The sequence below is a fragment of the Gymnoscopelus microlampas genome, assembly GCF_963454915.1.
Source record: "Gymnoscopelus microlampas genome assembly, chromosome: 5".
In the NCBI taxonomy this organism is placed as follows: Eukaryota; Metazoa; Chordata; class Actinopteri; order Myctophiformes; family Myctophidae; genus Gymnoscopelus; species Gymnoscopelus microlampas.
In genome coordinates this window covers 13,877,347-13,896,793 of record NC_139942.1, presented here as the reverse complement: position 1 = coordinate 13,896,793, position 19,447 = coordinate 13,877,347, and the positions used below count along the sequence as shown (strand labels likewise).

The following is a 19,447-nucleotide window of genomic DNA, read 5'->3' as shown; positions in this document are numbered from 1 at the left end:
GTTCAAGGAGGTCTCTGTTGTCTTGTACAGGAAGGAACATGAGAGTACAGATAATTTGTGTTTTTCAGACATTGTGGCAGCATTCGTATTTTATTTAAGTCAACATAGCAGTCTACTTTCTTTTAGAAGCTGAGAATGTTGTCCATGAGGAAAAAAAAAGAAAAACACTAATCATAAAGAAATTATTGTGGAGTAGAGACGAACAAAAGTCCCGAAATCTACTTGAAGACGCGCAACTCAGCAGTGCTATCATAACCTAACCAAAATCCAGCATAGACCGTCTGGGTGAATGTGGTCTGGACGCTGTGGAGGAGCGTCAACGGGTCAGAAATGCTGTAGAAGGACAGAGTACCTGCACTCTGATCCAGGTACACTCCTACTCTGGACGACACACGACCTGGGATTATAGAATGAATGTTTCTGTGATTGAAAACATAATATCCTTTACAACACCGTAAAGACCAAGATTTATCATTGCCTCCAAATCTACTGTCATTATTTATCCCTGTCCTGCTGATATCTCTATATGAGACTGCTATATCAACACTAAATCCTCCCCACTGTACCTCCCAGTAACAGCGTCCAGTCAGACCCTCTCTACTCAGAACCTGATGAAATGTAATGAATCTCTCTCGGTGATGAGGATATGATTGTTGTTTGTTCATCCATGTTACTTCTCTGTTCTCTTTAGACAGAGACAGGTGTTGATGTACTGTGTTTGGATCCAGTGTGATTGGACATGAATATTGTAAGAACTCAGCTCTGGTCTTGGGTTCTGGTGTTGATGACAGTAAAACATCCACTCTGTTCACTGTCTCTAAGATGTTTGTCCCTTCCTCTTTAAGAATGACCTCTAGTTCGTCCCTCATCTTTGACACAGAAACAGTCACATTGTCAAAGTATTTCGAAAGATGGACATCACTGACTTTGTATGTAGAATCACTGATCCTTGAGAGGGAGGAGTAACTGTGTAGAAAATGTATGTGATCCTCTGTGTATGAGAGCTTCTCCAGCTCAGCAAGTCTCTTCTTCAGATCAGTAACCTCCTGCTCCACATGCTTCCTCTGTTCTTCAGCTCGATTCACTTCACGTTTCTGCTGGTCTCGGATCAGCTCCCTCACCCCACATCGTCTTCTCTCAATTGAAGCGTTGAGCTCAGTAAAGATGGTGTCACTGTCCTTCACTGCTCTATCAGCACAGTGATTGATGGACTCCACCTCCTGGTGAAGCACCTTCATGTCTTTCTCTCTCTCCTGGATTTTCTGCTGGATGCAGATGTTCTCCTGAAGCTCTGTGGATGCTGTGACCAGCTTGTGATTCTTAAAGGCGAGAGATTGATAGTGAGGCTGGAGGTGAGTATCACAGTAAGAGACTAGACACTGAAGACAAGTCTTCACAGATTTCTCTTTTCTCCCAGTGCAGAAATCACAGGGCACATCTCCAGCCCCAGCATAGCAGTGTTCTGAAGGTCCAACTTGGAGCCCCGCCTTCTTCAGGCTCTCCACCACCTCATCCAATACATTATTTTTCTTCAGAACAGGTCTTGGGCTGAATGTCTGGCAGCACTGTGGACAGCTAAATATCTCTTTTTGATCCTCGTCATTCCAGTATTTCTCAATGCACCTACGGCAGTAGTGGTGACCACAAGGAACAGTCACTGGATCCTTCAGAAGATCCAGACAAATGGAACAACAGAAATGTTCCTGGTCCAGTTGAACTGCTTGCTGTGTCATTTTGCAGCGGACTGTCTGGCAAAATGTGTTACTGAACAACTTTCATCAAAGTACAAATGTTCATTACATGCTCAATGTTTATTCGACGATTCACTTTAAAGGACAATTTGATTGTGATGATGATATCACAATGTGACATCATTGTGTGATGATGTCATTAAAGGCCAATACAGCCTCCTTCCGACGTTCGTACAGGCTTTCCGAACTAGTTGGGTGAGTCAGGACATCTGAGGTCTGGGAAAAAGTTCTGAGACCGCCCATCTGACGTTTGGAATGACGTCAATTTAGTTACTAGCGGTTGTACAGAAAAGTTGATCCAGCCGATATGGCCATATACTGTATAGGCACATGGAGATCCAGTTGTCCAGAACCGCCAATCTGTCCGATCTACAGTTCGGGCTGCTACGTGGCCCTCACACCTTCACACCTGCGCCTCACCGCCGATCCGACCAATATCCAGTTGTCCAGAACCAGCTATCTGTCCGATAGAGAGTTCGGGCAGCGATGTGGTCCTCACACCTACGCCGCCCGCCGATCCGACCAATATGTCTGGGTCATAGTGTCGGGGGATTTGTCAGAGTAACCATTGTAGCTGTCAGTCCTTGTCCCTTTTGTGCCCATATATGGAGATTCCTGATGTCATCAGTATATGCCCATATGGGCATGCCCCTTTTTGTGCTTTTGATGGACCCCACCTTGATTGATTGATGGACTCCACCTCCGGCCGGCCCTCCCATTAGTCAATTTAATATAGGATATCACCTCCCTTTCTGAAGAAAAGTTTGGACGTCGGAAGGAGAATGTATTGCCCTTTAATCATGTTCTTTGTGTATCTAGAGAACTATCTAAACTTCAATCTCGGCGAGTGCATCAGCGAGGACCAGAGGGAGTGGGGTGCCCACTCGGCGGGTAGGCGGGGCCCTACGCAACCTGCGTAGTGTGCGTATAGGGTGGAGCGGCTCTGCCTTCAGGTACAATGGTAATGATACTGCACTGACGACAGGTACAGTGAGTATTGCATAACCGAAGGGCATGCATTCCAATGGGTTAACAACAGTGATTCTCAAACATTTTAATTTAAATGATTTATTTATTTAATCAGTCTCTGGGACCTCAACCAATCTACACTGTAAAATGCTCTGCGTTATTAAGCTGTGTTTTAAGCATTTGGTTTAATCATTTCGTTGGGGTCCCACTGGAACCCCCTCATTGGCCACCAGGGGTCCCTGGACCCCATATTGAGTACTAGTGATCTATTAAATTCCTACGTGTGTGTGTGTGAATCATGACACCCTACTCAACAACATCGTTATGTACAGGCAGGCCAATGGGGGTCAAAGTATTGTCACCCATTTTCAACCAATCTTCATATGGTGGTCCTCACTGATGCTCATGATAATATGGTACCATTTTTGTCAGCTGTGTCTCAGGAGGGCTGTGGACAGTTCAGAAACCTGCATACCAGTGACATCATCGATGGGGAATCCAGGTTAATAGATATTGCAAACTTTCTATTCCTGGAAAGATAGCATGCTATAATGGAAGCCATTGTTTCCGGGTTAATAAAAAAAAAAATACAAAATCGAAAATAATTAAAAAAAAAACAACAACGATTAAATCACACCATATTATCATGAGTATTAGTGAGGACCACTTATATGAAGATAGGTTTAAAATGGGTGAAGTCTTCTTATAAGTACTTTGTCCACCACTGTGAACCAAAGAGACCCAGCTTTTTTGCAACCTTTATTGTGAAGTTTGGGAAACAGAGGCTGGTTGAGTCTAAATAAAGACTGAGGATTGCACAGTGTAGATTGGGGTCCCAGATATAAAAAAAAAAAAAAATCACACCCAGTGTGAAGAGAGTGGTGCCTTTGAAAGTGTAACTGGTTGCATCCGCAAATGCAATTGAAATTCAGGGGATTGTGAATCACTGTACTAGCGCATCCTGTATTCGGAGGTCTTGGACACCTCACAAAGCCGGCCCTTGAAGTCGATGTCTATAGTGAAGTCCAAGTCCCTGTTGTTCTTGACGTTTGGCTTCATATTGAAGGTGCCAAAGATCTCCTCCCCGGTTCTGACCGGCAGGTAGTCATCCAGGTAGAAGACTGTCTGCTTCCAGTGGGTGTAGGGAGATTCGGGGCCGGTGGAGAAGCCCGTCCTCTTGTGGCAGAGCGTGAACTCCATGTTGAAGTAGGCGACCAGGGCGTGAATGTAGTCACTTCTCTTCACCTGCAGGCAAAACGGCGCAGTGAAGGACAGGTCGTCGATTGTCACGGCGTAGATGTCCACCTCCTTGATGAGACATGCGCTACTGACCAGCTGTTTGGGGTCCACTATGTCCACCAGGGGCTCCTTGATGGCCACCTCCTTGATGCAGGACATATCGAAGCCGTACACATTCTCCCACCAGTTGAATTTGTAGTCCTTGTACTGTCTGTCCTCAATGGCCGTGACGTAGAGTGTAGCCCTGTCGGGGAAAATCAGGCCGCCCGGTTTCAGCCACTTGTCTCGGGCGTAGATGACGGTGTTGAGCATGGACTCGTAGAAGAGGCAGTAGCCCATCCACTCCGAGATGATGACGTCGACGCTCTCTACCGGCAGGTCCACCTCCTCCACCTTGCCCTTGATGATCGTCACGACATCGTCCAGCTGGTTCGCCTTGACGATCCTCACGGCGTAGTCGGAGATGCTGCTGCACTCGACCCCTATGACCTTCTTGGCGCCGGCCTTGGCGGCAAACATGCAGAGGATGCCCGTGCCGCTCCCCACGTCCAGCACCACTTTGTCCTTGAACAGGTGCTTGTTGTGGAACATGGCGTTGCGGTAGGTCAGAGTGCGCACCTCGTCTTTCAGCATCTCCTCGTGGATGCCAAAGTGAGCGTAGGAGTCAAAGTAATAGTCCTTTGATGTCATGTCCTCGGCGGTAGGCTTGGCTGAGCTCTCCCCGTGAGAAATCTCACATATGCCGGACAGAAATGGCGGTGACAACAGACTTGCGCCTGTAGTCTCCGCCATTTCGGTCCGGTGTGTGAGCTGTGTGTGTGCCGGCTTGTGTGTCTTCTTAAAGGCAGGACATTGATAGTGAGGCTGGAGGTGAGTGTCACAGTAAGAGACCAGACAGTGAAGACAAGTCTTCACAGATTTTCGTTTTTTTCTGGTGCAGACATCACAGGCCACATCTCCAGGTCCAGCATAGCAGTGATCGGGAGGAACAGCTTGGGGTCCTTTTTTCCTCAGACTCTCCACCACCTCAGCCAGCATGTTGTTTTTCTTCAGAACAGGTCTCGGGTTAAACGTGTCCCTGCACTGTGGACAGCTGTATCGGCCTCGTTCATCATCCTGATTCCAGTAACTCTCAATACATCTACTGCAGTAGTTGTGTCCGCAGGGAACACTCACTGGATCCTTCAGTAGATCCAGACAGATAGAACAGCAGAACTTTTCCTGGGCCAGTTGAACTTGTTGTGCCATACCTCAGCTGATCTTTGTCTGACAAACAGTGTTGTTAACTAATTGTCACCACAGGCAGGTCTAAATTATGTTTTGTTAATTTGACGATTCACTTTAAAGGACAATTCAGTTGTGGTAATGACTTTGTGATGTCATTGTGTGATGATGTCAATAATTCAAATTGCACTATAATAACGCGCAATCTGCGAGTGAGTGTATGTCCAGTATATCCTTCCTTTGGTATCACAAGATACCATACAATCTGTATATTAAAATTGGCTTGTGGATAGACAGTGGGCGGACAGGTGGACGGTGGGTGGGCATTACAAACGTAACATCCGTATTTGATTGGCCAACACATGTCACAAACGTAACATCCAGATTTGATTGGTCAAGTTTCGCCAGATCAGTAGTGCTGCGTAGCGGACTGAACATCTGGTATGAAAAAAGTATGAAAAAAGTATAAAAAAGTGAGTTACAATACAAGCACGAAACAATAGTCCACGTGAGAATGGCAAATATAACTTATATAATATACCTACATGCAACCTTAAATAGGACAATGACCCCTTCTTTAAGATGTTCAGTCAGCAAATTATAAGAAACACCTTGCAATTCTTCATTTAAACCTTTGGGGTATTGGGACTGTAAGGAATGCTTTCACAAAGCCTGTCTCTGTAAAGTGCTCTGTCTCTGTCACCAGCTCTGCTTAAAGGCCGTACCATCTCTATACACTGGAACCGAACACTCATCATGTCCTGCTATACTAAAGTGTCACGCCACTGGGGACGTCTTATCCTTGTTAACTTCTTCTTGTTCAGATATCCTCATTTTTAGCAATTTCACTGCTCAGCATGGCCAAATGTACAAACGCACACAGATAAATATCCTTCGAGTGTAATTAAGTTCCCTCAGTGCGTTTTCCCTCCTCAAAACTAACATCTGTATCTGTATTTGTAGGAGGACACCACTCTCGGAAAGTTTGAGTCTGAGTGACCTGCTGGTGAAGCGCCTTGTCTGCTGCTATTGCATTGTGGTTGTCTGTATGATGATGTTACTAGTAAAAATTCAGCCAAGGAAATTAGGGTGAACAGACAGAGATTGCTCTAGATGGGTCTTCAACAGTTGGTCTAGGATCCCTAGGCGGTCCTTAAAGTTACCACATGGGGGCTGTCAAATGTGTGTGTTAAATGAAGTCCTGGCGCCACTCCCACTATCCCTGGGTTATCTTTTCTCTTGAAAATCCATAGACAAATATTAGATTGCGTCATATAAGAACTGTTCCAAAAAAAACAAACCACCCTGGAGATTTTGTCAGGTATGTGTCGTTTTGATATTGAGTTACATTTGAGTTACGTCTGTGTTTGGAGAAAAGAAAAATATTTTCTTGCCCTTCGGATAAATTAGTACCTTTTCACCGTCAGTTGATGCTTCATATCTATATGAATAAAAGTGCCCGGCTGATTTGTTTATTTCTGGAACACAGTTCTTATATGACGCGATCTAAGATTCTGCTATGGGATTTTCAATAGAAAAAAATACGCTGTGACCCAGGGGGATTGCGCCCTCTAGTGGCAGTGATGTCAGACTTTGGTGCTCTATATAAAGAGAGATCCCACATTCCATATACAAACTCCACAAATCTGTATTTATCTCCTGTCGAGAGCCCATGCCCGCTGATCAGGTCCCCAGGCAAGATGCCCATGCCGAACAAATTCCGTTCTTCGTATTTGGACAAGCCAAAGACGGCAAAGCACAATGGCCACGGTGACGGCAACAACCTGCACTATGGTCTGAGCAGCATGCAGGGCTGGCGGTCAGAGATGGAGGACGCGCACGCGGCCGTAATCGGCCTGCCTCACGGTCTCGATCGCTGGTCCTTCTTTGGCGTTTATGACGGCCACGGCGGGTCCCTGGTGGCCAAGTACTGCTGTGAGCATCTGCTGGAGCACATCACCAGCAACCCGGACTTCCAGAATGCTCTGAGAGAGGAGGAACCCTCCGTGGACAGCGTGAAGAACGGGATCCGCACCGGCTTCCTGCAGTTTGACGAACACATGCGGACCGTTTCCGAGAAGAAACACAGCGTCGTGGACCGCAGCGGCTCCACTGCGGTAGGGGTGATGATTTCTCCCAGCCACCTCTACTTCATCAACTGCGGAGACTCGCGGGGCCTCCTCGCGCGAGGTGGAAACGTGCACTTCTCCACGCAGGATCACAAGCCCAGCAACCCGCTGGAGAAAAAGAGGATCCAGAAGGCCCGCGGCTCGGTCACGTTCCAGCGAGTCAACGCGTCTCTAGCCGTGTCCCGGGCCCTGGGAGACTTCCACTACAAGTGCGCGCCCGGAAAGGATCCCATGGAGCAGCTGGTCTCTCCGGAGCCCGAGGTGAACTCCCTAGAGAGATCTGTGGTGGAGGACGAGTTCATCGTGCTAGCTTGCGACGGCATCTGGGATGTCATGGCCAATGAGGAGTTGTCCCAGTTCGTCAGGGCCAGGCTAGAGGTGACGACCGACCTCGAAAGAGTGTGCAGTGAAATCGTTGACACCTGCTTGTACAAGGGAAGTCAGGACAATATGAGCGTGGCGCTGATCCGCTTCGCAGGGGCACCGACGATTTGTCCTGAGGCCGTGAAACGTGAGGCAGAGCTGGATAAATACCTGGAGAGAAGAGTAGCAGAGATCCTAAAGAAGCAAGGGGACGAAGGGGTTCCGGATTTGGTCCACGTGATGCAGACACTGGCGTCCGAGAGCGTCCCGAACCTCCCTCCTGGAGGGGGGCTGGCAAGCAAACGAAGCGTTATTGAATCAGTGTACAACAAACTGAACCCCATACAGAAGTGATAACACAGACTCGACGTTCACAGATGACATGTGGTAACACAAAGAACAACATTCTCTACCACCTGGGCGATTTGCGAGGCCTTGGTGCGAAGACGGCAGAGCAAGGCCCTTTTCAATTCCACCCGGCACGGTAACATGACAGGAAGCAGGAAAAGGACGCGTGCTTCTCCGATAACAAGCCATGGATGAATCGTTGCTCTCCTGAACGCATCTGTGTCATTTTTAGATTTGAGATAAAAAGCATTATTTTACACTTTGGCGGTGAAGTTTTATATTCACATTTTAGTGATCTGAGATGTTTGAGGCTTAGTCTAGTTGACTAAATATCAAGATTTTAGTCGACTAAATCTACTGTTGATTTAGTCGGCTAAAATGTATGTTGGCAGGTTGTGATGGCATCGTAATGCCTGATTTATACTTAGCTGCGTGCCGAAAATAGCAGATCTACAAGCTCACAACGCATAGCATTTTCGGTGCGCGACACAAACACACAACCAAGCTGATTTCTCTTAGTTCTACTGGATCTCTTCTCCACTAGTCCCTCCCTAGCAGTCTTAATCTAGTTTTAGTCTTTTTATTTTTAAACTAGACCATACCCGGTGAAAGGCGCAGGTGAAAGTAGTTGCAAAGTTGGGGTTAATGCACGTCCTGTCGCGCGGTTTCTCCCCCGCGCGCATCCCGTCGTGGCGCCCCCCCCCCCCCCCCCCCCCCCCTCGTGGCGCCCCCCCCCCCCTCCTCCCCGTCGTGGCTTCCCCCCCTCCTCCCCGTCGTGGCTTCCCACCTCCTCCCCCCCGTGGGTCGCGTTGCGTCACCCCTCCCCACGGGCGTATATATATATATATATATCAGCATTCAGCACGGAGAATGGCGTAGGCATGTTACTCGCCCGCCGCGGGTCCGTCTGGTGTGTTTACTTTCCACAGAAAGAATTGTGCTGAGAGTGGGCGGGGTCTCGGTGTTGCCATGTCGGCGTACTGTAAGCGCTGTAGGGCCAATGTTGGTGGTATAGGGTTCGTTTGGTTTGGCCTCGTTTTCATAGACCTTGCTGCTTGTTTCTCTCGTGAAACCTGGCAACGACGCATGCGCAGTTTGATCAAGAGTCCCCCAAACCAAGACACCACCACCACCACCACCACCGTGAGGTTACTAGAATTATAGTAGGATTGTCATATATATTTAGTCATAGTTTTAGTCATCATAGCTTAGTTGTTATTTAGTTTTAGTTAGGTGGAAAAAGGTTAGTTTAGTCAACAAAATGTACGCTGAACAACAGCGACCGAGTCGGACGCCAGGGGGACCAGTGGTTGCCCCAAAGTCTTCAACGACAACAGCGTGACAGCCCTATAGTGAGGTGTGGCCTTGCCCTTGACCAACGTAAGTAAGTTACGCAGCGGGCCCAGACAACATCAATCCCTGGGTGCTGAGGGTGCCTGCCAAACAGCCAGCAGCCCCGTCCCGGGACCTCTCTTCACCCTCTCCCCGAGGCTGGGGGAGGGTGCACCAAGTACAGAAATGTTCCTGCATGGTCCAGTGTTCATTTTGACAGCACATTTTGATTTGGCTTTTTAAAAATATTTCCATTTAAGTTTTAGCCATATTTTAGCCATCTGAAATGTTTTAGTTTTAGTCTGGTTTAAGTTGCCTGAATATCAATAGATTTTAGTCGACTACATTTACAAGCCAATATTAAAAATAGCCGATCTACAAGCCGATATAAAAAAATAGCCGATATTAAAAATAGACGATGGAACAAGCCAATATTAAAAATAGACAAGCTTGTAGATCATCTATTTTTAGAGAGCGACACCTGCGCGCAACCAAGCATAAAATTACTTGACTTAGTTCTACTGGATCTCTTCTCCTCTGGTCCCTCTCTAACATTTTAGTATAGTTTGTATTTGTTCGCCATCTACCTGCTCACTCACCTAACTAACACCATAGAAATCTTTTTATTTTTTACCCTTTATCAGTGGTGGAAAAAGTACTACATTGTTTTACTTAAGTAAAAGTATCATACTGCAATGTATGATGCTGTTGGCTACTGAGCAACTCCACTGGAGCAGTTTGGGGGTTCAGTCCCTTGCCCAAGGGCACTTCAAGAAGGATGGGGTGAGTGGTCGGCCATTCACTTCCCCAACCAGATTCTCCCAGTCCAAGGAATCGAACCGGGTCCGGGAAACCTTTGGCCAGAAACATGTTCTTTGACTTCTTCAACTCCCTCAACTCCCTCAACAACATCCAGCCACAACAACCAGTAGCTGAGAAACATGCCGTGATGCAGGTAGACCATGGCCTGGGTGATTTGGATCACAGACTACCTCAGTGGTTCTCAACCTTTTCAGGCTTCCCAAAATAATCATATTTGAACAGGGGAATCCACAAAATAATCATATTTGAACAGGGGAATCCACAAAATAATCATATTTGAACAGGGGAATCCACAAAATAATCATATTTGAACAGGGGAATCCACAAAATAATCATATTTGAACAGGATAATCCACAAAATAATCATATTTGAACAGGGGAATCCACAAAATAATCATAGTTGAGTTGAGGCATTTAGTTTGACTCGGTTCCACAGATAAAGATATTGTGAACATAGCTGATCTACAAGCTCACAACACCTCACGTTGCAAGCCGTTGTGAGCTTGTAGATCAGCTATTTTCATCTGGGGCCCACATGTTGAGAACCACTGGACTACCTTACAGGCAGACTGAGCTCGACTAGATCGACTATTCTCACTGTTTTTAGCGGCTATTAGCCCTCTATACCTGGCTTTTGCGTCAACGTTCTGATTGGTCGGGCTCGCCAACGTTCTGATTGGTCAGGCTCGCCAACGTTCTGATTGGTCAGGTCCGTCAACGTTCTGATTGGTCAGGCTCGCCAACGTTCTGATTGGTCAGGTCCGTCAACGTTCTGATTGGTCAGGCTCGCCAACGTTCTGATTGGTCAGGTCCGTCAACGTTCTGATTGGTCAGGCTAGCCAACGTTCTGATTGGTCAGGTCCGTCAACGTTCTGATTGGTCAGGCTCGCCAACGTTCTGATTGGTCAGGTCCGTCAACGTTCTGATTGGTCAGGCCCGTCAAGGTTCTGATTTGTCAGGCAAGGGGACCATTCATGACATCACTATGATGTCAAGGTTTATTTTTTATTTCCTCATGTTTTTTTTTGTATATATTTTTATTTTCTCATGCTTTTCCCCCTTCTTTTTTTGTATGTATTTTTAACGGCGATGGTCCTGCTCTATACCTGGCTTTTCCGTCAACGTTCTGATTGGTCAGGCCCGTCAAGGTTCTGATTGGTCAGGCCCGTCAAGGTTCTGATTGGTCAGGCCCGTCAAGGTTCTGATTGGTCAGGCCTGTCAAGGTTCTGATTTGTCAGGCAAGGGGACTATTCATGACATCACTATGATGTCAAGGTTTATTTTTTATTTCCTCATGTTTTTTTTTGTATATATTTTTATTTTCTCATGCTTTTCCCCCTTCTTTTTTTGTATGTATTTTTAACGGCGATGGTCCTGCTCTATACCTGGCTTTTCCGTCAACATTCTGATTGGTCAGGCCCGTCAACGTTCTGATTGGTCAGGCAAGGGAACTATTCATGACATCAATATTATATCATGAATACAAAATTAGATGGTTTATATAAACTGTAAAAGTCCGGAACATAAACACTCTGGGTACAGCTTATAAGTTGTATAGATTATTTCATAACACATACATATCTTTCTGGTACCACATTTATACACACGCACACACAAAGTTTATTTTTTAGGTACCCACTCTATCAGCTATGACAGATCAGTTTTTGCCACTTACCTTGGAATGCATTTGGTGATTCGCTTCCAATGGCACTATTTAGTGCCACTGGAAGCCTTGAAATAAATTTACAGAGATTTAATATTGTTTCTCTAGTAGAAACACATATCTATGACAAAATATATCAAAGGCGCCGCTACCTTCACACAGGTGTGATTTTTCTTTTTATTAGTTGTATTCATAAAGCACCTCTCCGGCTCTGGTTATGATGGAAACACTACAAAACTGGAAACAATCACAGAACTTTACGGGTTGCGGAAAGTTCCAGGTTATGAAAGATTCTGGGTTAGACTTTGTAGTGCAAAGAACTTAACAGAGTGCAGCTTCAAGCCATGTGGATGTACTGTACACTGCAGTGAACAGTTTACTACTGTTTACTGCAAGTAAACACTGTTGTGTTTGTTGCTCACGAGTCCAATTGATTCGTTACGGTGGACTTTCTTTTTTTTTGCAGTGTGAGGGGGGGTTGATGAGAGACATGAGGTGATTAACGAGGGCATTCACTCACGCACGCACACGCGCACACACACACACACACGCACACAGCCCTCCAGCAATGCTGTGGGTTATTGCGAATCTGCCAGTGTGTGTGTGTGTGTGTGTGTGTGTGTGTGTGTGTGTGTGTGTGTGTGTGTGTGTGTGTGTGTGTGTGTGTGTGTGTGTGTGTGTGTGTGTGTGTGTGTGTGTGTGTGTCGGTGCGTGTGCAGATGGCGAGGTGAATTAGTGCCCCAGCACGCTATGAAGATGGATAAGACACATATGTCCTGCTCACCCCACCCCTCCCTCTCTCTCCCTCGCTCTCTCTCCCCCTCTCTCTCTCTCTCTCTCTGCCTCTGTCTGTCTGTCTGTCTGTCTGTCTGTTAATGTCTGTCTGTCTGTCTGTCTGTCTGTCTGTCTGTCTGTCTGTCTGCCTGCCTGTTTCTCTCTCTTCAGTTCAAAGGTGAAAGTGTGAAACAAAAACACAAATATGTATGTACAGTTAAATATATATACATGCATTTACAGATACAGGCCTACTGGAATAAAGAAATGATCATGAACATAATGCCGATTGTCTAATGCTGCGCATATATATCATACACATGCTGATCTATTTTAATTATTATCCTGTTAGTATAAAATACTCCTTTTCTTTGCTTGTGTTTTTCTTTCATGGGTCCCTGAGGAGTTACAGTAGCCTACTGTAATTCTGGGAGTGTACAAATGGAACCAAATGAACCCTTATGGTTCCTTAAACTCTAAGAATTTGGATGTTATAGTAGCCTATAGATTGCGGTCCCAGAGATTGAATTTTTTTTTGTATCAAATGGGGGTCTAATGGGAGGCCTAATGCATATCAAACTAGGGATTCATTGAAATTAAACGACAGACTACACAAGATGTAACAATAAAGAACCTGGAAACCTTGAACATGTTTGAACATTCTTGGACTTCAGCCAGCAGGTATGGGAGTTTTTTTGTTTTTAGTCATGTTCTCAAACGTTTTCTGTGTATTTGAATCTGTGGGAAGAGTGTGCCAACAGCGCCTGCCAACAGCGTTGTGGACAAAACAACACATCGATATTAATTATACTGGGTCATTTATTCCTGCTAACGAGGAAGATGGTCCTGATTAACGACCGTTAGAAAGATTATCAGCTCTTGATTGGTGAAGACTTTGTTATTCTGCCGCCTCCCTTTTAGGGATTCACAGAGCATCTCTCAGTCTGTCTGTCTGTCCGTCCGTCCATCTAAAATTGCATACAGGCATTGGACCATTGGCATATATGCTATAGAATTATAATATATGAATATATATTTAGGGCGGACTGCCCCACCTTCCGCTATTCATTTCAATGAAAGTTGCTCACTGGCATTTGAAGCACCCGGAAGTACCTCTGCTTCCGCATTTGAGCACCAAATTTGGATGCCCAAATGTGGAAGTCTTGAGCACCAAGCAGGTTCATCATAGAGGTATAATATAACTAGAGGGCGGATTGCCCCGCCCCCAGCTATTCATTTCTATTAAAGTGCTCAGTGGCGTTTTGAAGCACCCGGAAGTAAGAAATATTGGTTCCATGGAACCAATGTATGTATCCATTCCATTGGTTCCATGGGTTGTGACGCGTCGTGAGCATGCGCACAAACGGGAGATGCACACGCAGAAGCATTTTAAGTGCATTCTCAGGTCTCAAACGGTAGAAACATGCGCAGTGGCGTTTTAAATGAGGAAGTATTGCATTCTCAGATTGGACCACCGGGCGGCGGCCGCTTCACTGTTCTACCGTAACCTCGCATCACCAGTCTTTCCACCTCGGAGGAAAGCCTGGTATGCGTTACTAAAGACCCATATCATCCGGTCTAGGCCACGCCTACTGGGGGAAAAAAAGAAGAAAAAAATCCGCTTTCCGGATTCTGCCCATCCGGTTTTGCGGTGCCGCTTTGTTTTGGTTCCCCAATCCCTATTTAAATGGAATAGAATTTCCCCGTGGGATAATACAGAGGCTAAATAGTCTCCGGATAGTGCACGCACATTTACATTTAAAAGATAAGCTAAACTATGCCGCATCAAGGATTTTATTAGGACGGACCTATATTGGGGTGAGACGTCTTTCCGGTTCTGCCCATCCGGACACTTTTTTTTTTTTACTTCCGCTCCCGACCGGATCATATACCCGAAAATGGAATGCTGCCCAGGCTAGTTCTACCGTGGCTCTGGGGGCTTGGCATAATATGCAGGTGAGGAAGTTGTGGAATGGACGGCAATACTCCTAACCTGACACTCAGCCTGAATTTTCATTTCGTTTCACTCCATTATTCAGTCTGAAAGCCCTCTCAATGCAGCCGATTTCTGAGATGGGGGCGTGGCCAAAGTGGGACTCCACTATGAACCAACGCGATTGGTTCATACTGGATTATCCCGATCTCATTCGTCGTACAGATTTTCAACCGAGAAACACCCGCCTTCGACAGCGTCACCAGACCCTGAATGCGAGGCAAACGATTCAGGGGGTGGAGCCAGGCTACAATACTCCATCAGCTCCTCTGATCCTATATACATAGATTTGGCAGTGTAAAGTGACCGATTGCAAGGACCCCTGAGAACCACTGATGTACTGTAATGCATACCATGTTGCATGTTACACGATTCTCCCTGATTTGATCCCAATATCATTGTTGTTGTCATTTGGAGATGACAGACTCCCGGAGGCCCCGCCAATCCACCCCAAACCCAGTAAGCCAATTACACAGAAGCTATCATGGAACATAATGGAATTAGCATTAGCTGATTCATCTCTCTCCATCTCTGTCCATTTAGCGGCCCTGGAATCCACCATGGCATCCTCCTCTCCTCTCCTCTCCTCTCCTCTCTTCTCCTCATCCCAGGATCATGGGCCCTGTCTGTGTGTGTGCGCGACTGCGCGTGCATGCACTTGTGTGTTTTGTGCGTGTGCGTGTGTGTGTGCGTGTGTGTGTTGGCGTGTGTGTTTGCGTGTGTGTTTGCGTGTGTGTGTGTGTGTGTGTGTGGCTATGTAAAATAGCTATGAGCGGACCCCCTCTCTCCTCTCGTACCCCAATCGATGACGGTCGCCATGGCTACAATGCCTCTGAGATTTGTGTGTGTATGCTGCAGCGATTGTGTTGTTTATTTAGCTTTGTTCCACTGCCAGAGACAACAGAAATATACTCACAGTACCAAAGTAAAAGCACTCAAATCTGTCAAAATCTGTCACATTTATTTAAAAAATGTGCGATCTACAAGCTCACAAACGCGCCCAATCGGCAACTTTCGAATAGCCAAAGTATAAAATAGGGCTTAAGTGGTTAATGCCTCTTTTGCATACAAAGTAACTAGTAATTATAGCTGCCAAATAATTGTTAATGGAGTAAAAAATACATTAATTGCCTCTGAGATGTAATGTGTATGATGTAGGCCTAATTATCTCTGAGACCCCAATCTACACTCTACAATCCTTAGTGTAGGTAAACCAGTGTGTTATTATGTTAGCATGCTGAGTAAGCAGGATTTTGCTGTTTTTTTTCTAAAAAGAAATGTGATTGATGCTAGTGCCTGCAGGGGGCATTGGTGAGTGACTTTAAAATACATGAACACCAACAAAGTTGGTTATTGCTTAAAGGGCAATTTCACTTTAATACACTTCTGGGGTCATTTTAACGTCCACTCAGCCTTCTGTGAGCACCTCGGACAGTTTTTTAAGTTGCTTGATTCGATGTTTATACATTTGATATTATTTTTTATCAGAAGCATACATACGCCCCCTTGAAGCCATTGTAACAGCAAACTCCATGTTAATCATGTTAGATTAATTGAAAACACATGTTTATTCAAAATGACCCCTGTGTATTAAAGTGAGAATACCCTTTTGATTTATATAGACCAGCGATTCACAACCGGGCTATTAGGCTATTGCAAGTGCGCCCCCAAATATTGGCAAAATCATTCAAACATAATGTAAACAAAAAGATGTCATCATGTCATGGTATTTGTTTCTTTAACAATGTTTTCATTGTGATACCTAAGTGTTTTGTATTTCAATTGATCCAAGCTGAAACACAATTGATTGATTGAGATCTACAAGATCACAAAATGTGTCACGATGCAACGCATTGTGAGTTTGTAGATCTGCTATTTGCAAAATATTTTGACATATGACTATTTTTACAATGCAGTTGCTACTTTTACACAAGTATAAAGTCTAAGTATTTGTTCCACCTCTGTTAACTCCCAACTCCTCCCCCGTGCCCTCATCTGAGCCACGGTTATTATACAGTAGTTTTGAATATTTCATTATTATTATTTATTCTATTTTGACTTTATATTTGCAATGTAAGTTTAGCTTTAATTTAAAGTGGGTTTGCTAGTTTAGTTTACTTTTTTTACACAGCTTAGTTTGGTTTAGTTTACTTTTTTTACACAGCTTAGTTTGGTTTAGCTTACTTTTTTTTTACACAGCTTAGTTTGCTTTTTGTCGGGGGTGAGATTCAAAAAGGTCACAAAAAGGATTGAGTAATTTAAAATAAAATATAAATATAAATATATAAAGTATACTATTAAAAAAAAACATTTTCCCTATGATTTTAGCTAGGTTTATAGTTTTGTAAACACACGATACATTTGTTTTGATTCTACTTTTTGTTATTTTGTTTGCATTGCATAGGTTGACAGTGCTTAACTCCTAACTGCTCTCCCCTGTGACTCATTTGAGCAGCACACTGCTGGGTCACATGTCACAGTAATTGCCCCTCGGGGGCAGTTACTCAAATGCCCTTTCATTATGCATGTCATTCATCTGATGCTGACATCCAGAGCATGTCTGGTGGCTTTGCGTTCAATTAAATTAAATTAAATTAAATTAAATTAAATTCCATTCAAAGGAGCTTTTTTGGCATGAGAAAACATACAGCTTACATTGCCAAAGCAAGTGTCAAAACATAATAAAAACAATTTAAGAACAAAATGTGGAAAGTAGCCTATGTACAGTTGGAGGGTACAATGTGTTTACAGTTTTACAAGCTTTTTGAAATAAGCAGACATCTTTCAAGATTTTGCAGTCACTTTTGGTGTCTCAGCATTCTCCCCCAAACTATTTAAAATAGTATACAAAAAGCCTCAGATTTCAAATGTGTTTAAAGGTAGTAGCTCTCTTTATATGTGCAGTAGGTCTAGAGGTCTACTCGGTACAGATAGTGCAGGAAACACATTACAGTACTAGTCTTTTATCACAACAGTTCACAAATGGTCATGTTGGTCATGTTTTCAAACTCACTTTGGGTGTATGTAATCTGTGGGAAGTTTGTGTCTCTGATGGCTTGGTATAGTGGGCAGGTGGTTAGAAAGCGTAGCTCTGTTTCCACCACATTTTGTGTGCATATTTGTGTGCATATTTCGCGTTCACATTATCCGATTAACCACTTAAAGGAGCACTTTGCCCATTTTCAACCTATCTTCACATACAGTAATTGGTCATTACTAGTGCTCATTAGAAGATGGCACCATTTCTGTCGACTCGCTCTGTGTCAGAAACCTGCCTAAACCAGTGACATCATCGGTAGGCAGGTTTGGTCACATATCAAACAACATTTCAAACTTGTTCTCTTACTCTTCTTTTTATTGATGCGAGAACAATGGCTTCTATTGTTCTATGATATTATTGGATACATTGGCACACAGGTTATTTTTTCCCCCATTTCCTGACAAGTAATGGTGTTGGACATACAAGGTTTCCACCCGCAACAATATTAAATATCGTTGCTGAAACCTCTTATCTCCATACTTTAACTTTCTGTGTTTTTTCGTAAATTAACGCCCTACTTGATCATACTACAGCGTCACACAAAAGCATCAAAAATAGCAGATCTACAAGCTCAAAGCGTTGAGCTTGTACATCTGCTACTTTTGATGCTTTTGAATTTTTTACTTTTTGAATCCTGAAATCAAACCGTTTTGGACATATGAGGTTTCCACCCGACAGAGACGATATATTATATGCCATGTGCCACGTTGTCGTTAGCGGAACTGAGAAAGAATGCCTCCATCCAATATCTCCCTGTCCTTCAATCTATCAACACACAAAGAGCAGTTGATACAGACCTGGATACTATACTGCGTTTATTACACTATATCATTTATGGGTATCATTTATTTTATGGTATAAATTCGCTGTCAGGACTGACCTTGAATGCACACAGCACCTCCGGTGGTTTGTCTTTGTAGGACAGCGGTCCCCACAGACTTATATGCTGCTTCGTACCCATAGATATATACATAGATACCTCAATGGCCCAATAATTTGATTAGAGCGATGCGTCAATGTGACCACATATGGGCCGGGGAAAGCCGTGCCTGAGTCCTAATGCATGTAGTAGTATTTGAAGCAGAAGGTTTTCTCCATAATTTAGAATCATCATAACTCACTGAATTATCAACTTATTTTCTAACAGTTTGGTTTGTTACAAATGTCAGACATGTAGTTAGATAGATACTTCATCACATTGAAAGTGTGTTAGTGACAGCTGTGTGGGCGTCTGCCCACCAAGTGGCCATCAATGCGAGTGTGGCCTCACGGCTTATAATGTTTGGAAGGGCATAAGCTAAAACTGAGGGACCACGACCTTCGTGGCCTCCATGAAATCCCTGCCCTGGTTCTGTGTCTATAGGACTGGAATGGAAGATCTCTGCTCCAAAATCAAGAATCACAAGAGGAATCGAGATGGTTTAATTGTCCCTCACTCATTCAGGTACAGTGCAAGCAGCCTTTTTCATTGATTGATATTGTAGGAGCCATTATGATGGTGGCATATTATTTGTTAGGTTGGCATTATTATTATTGGACACTTGGTGGCGGGGCTTTAGTTTGACAGTATTTAAGGGGTCACAGGTGCACTGATGAGCTAGTACAGAGGACACAGGTAGTGAGGAGCCACACCGTCCTTACCATCAGCAAGCAGAAGCAGACAGAACCACAGAACAGAAGATCACGGCAATATCACTGGTATGTTCTTTACAACTGCAACTACAATAAAGTGCAGAATGTGCAGAATGTGTCCAGACCAGAGGCACACATGAAGAAGTCTCTTGAGTAGATGCGTGGGTG

At 44.5% G+C, this 19,447-nt stretch overlaps 3 protein-coding genes across 3 annotated transcripts; 1 reads left to right on the top strand and 2 right to left on the bottom strand.

Annotated features, from left to right (window-relative positions):
• Window positions 1-218: 218 nt before the first annotated feature.
• Window positions 219-1,733, bottom strand: LOC311044929 (tripartite motif-containing protein 16-like protein; the record flags this gene model as incomplete). Its single annotated transcript, XM_084056739.1, has 1 exon — window positions 219-1,733. The coding sequence occupies one exon, from the start codon at window positions 1,731-1,733 to the stop codon at window positions 219-221; it is 1,515 nt and encodes a 504-aa protein (XP_083912865.1).
• A 1,938-nt stretch (window positions 1,734-3,671) lies between these two features.
• LOC311044928 (protein arginine N-methyltransferase 1-like) lies at window positions 3,672-5,207 on the bottom strand (the record flags this gene model as incomplete). The annotated part of the gene is made up of 1 exon (XM_084056738.1): window positions 3,672-5,207. One exon carries the CDS (start codon window positions 5,205-5,207, stop codon window positions 3,672-3,674), a length of 1,536 nt encoding a protein of 511 aa, XP_083912864.1.
• A 1,781-nt stretch (window positions 5,208-6,988) lies between these two features.
• On the top strand, window positions 6,989-8,029 carry LOC311046266 (protein phosphatase 1A-like; the record flags this gene model as incomplete). Its single annotated transcript, XM_084058479.1, has 1 exon — window positions 6,989-8,029. The coding sequence occupies one exon, from the start codon at window positions 6,989-6,991 to the stop codon at window positions 8,027-8,029; it is 1,041 nt and encodes a 346-aa protein (XP_083914605.1).
• Between the last annotated feature and the right edge of the window lie 11,418 nt (window positions 8,030-19,447).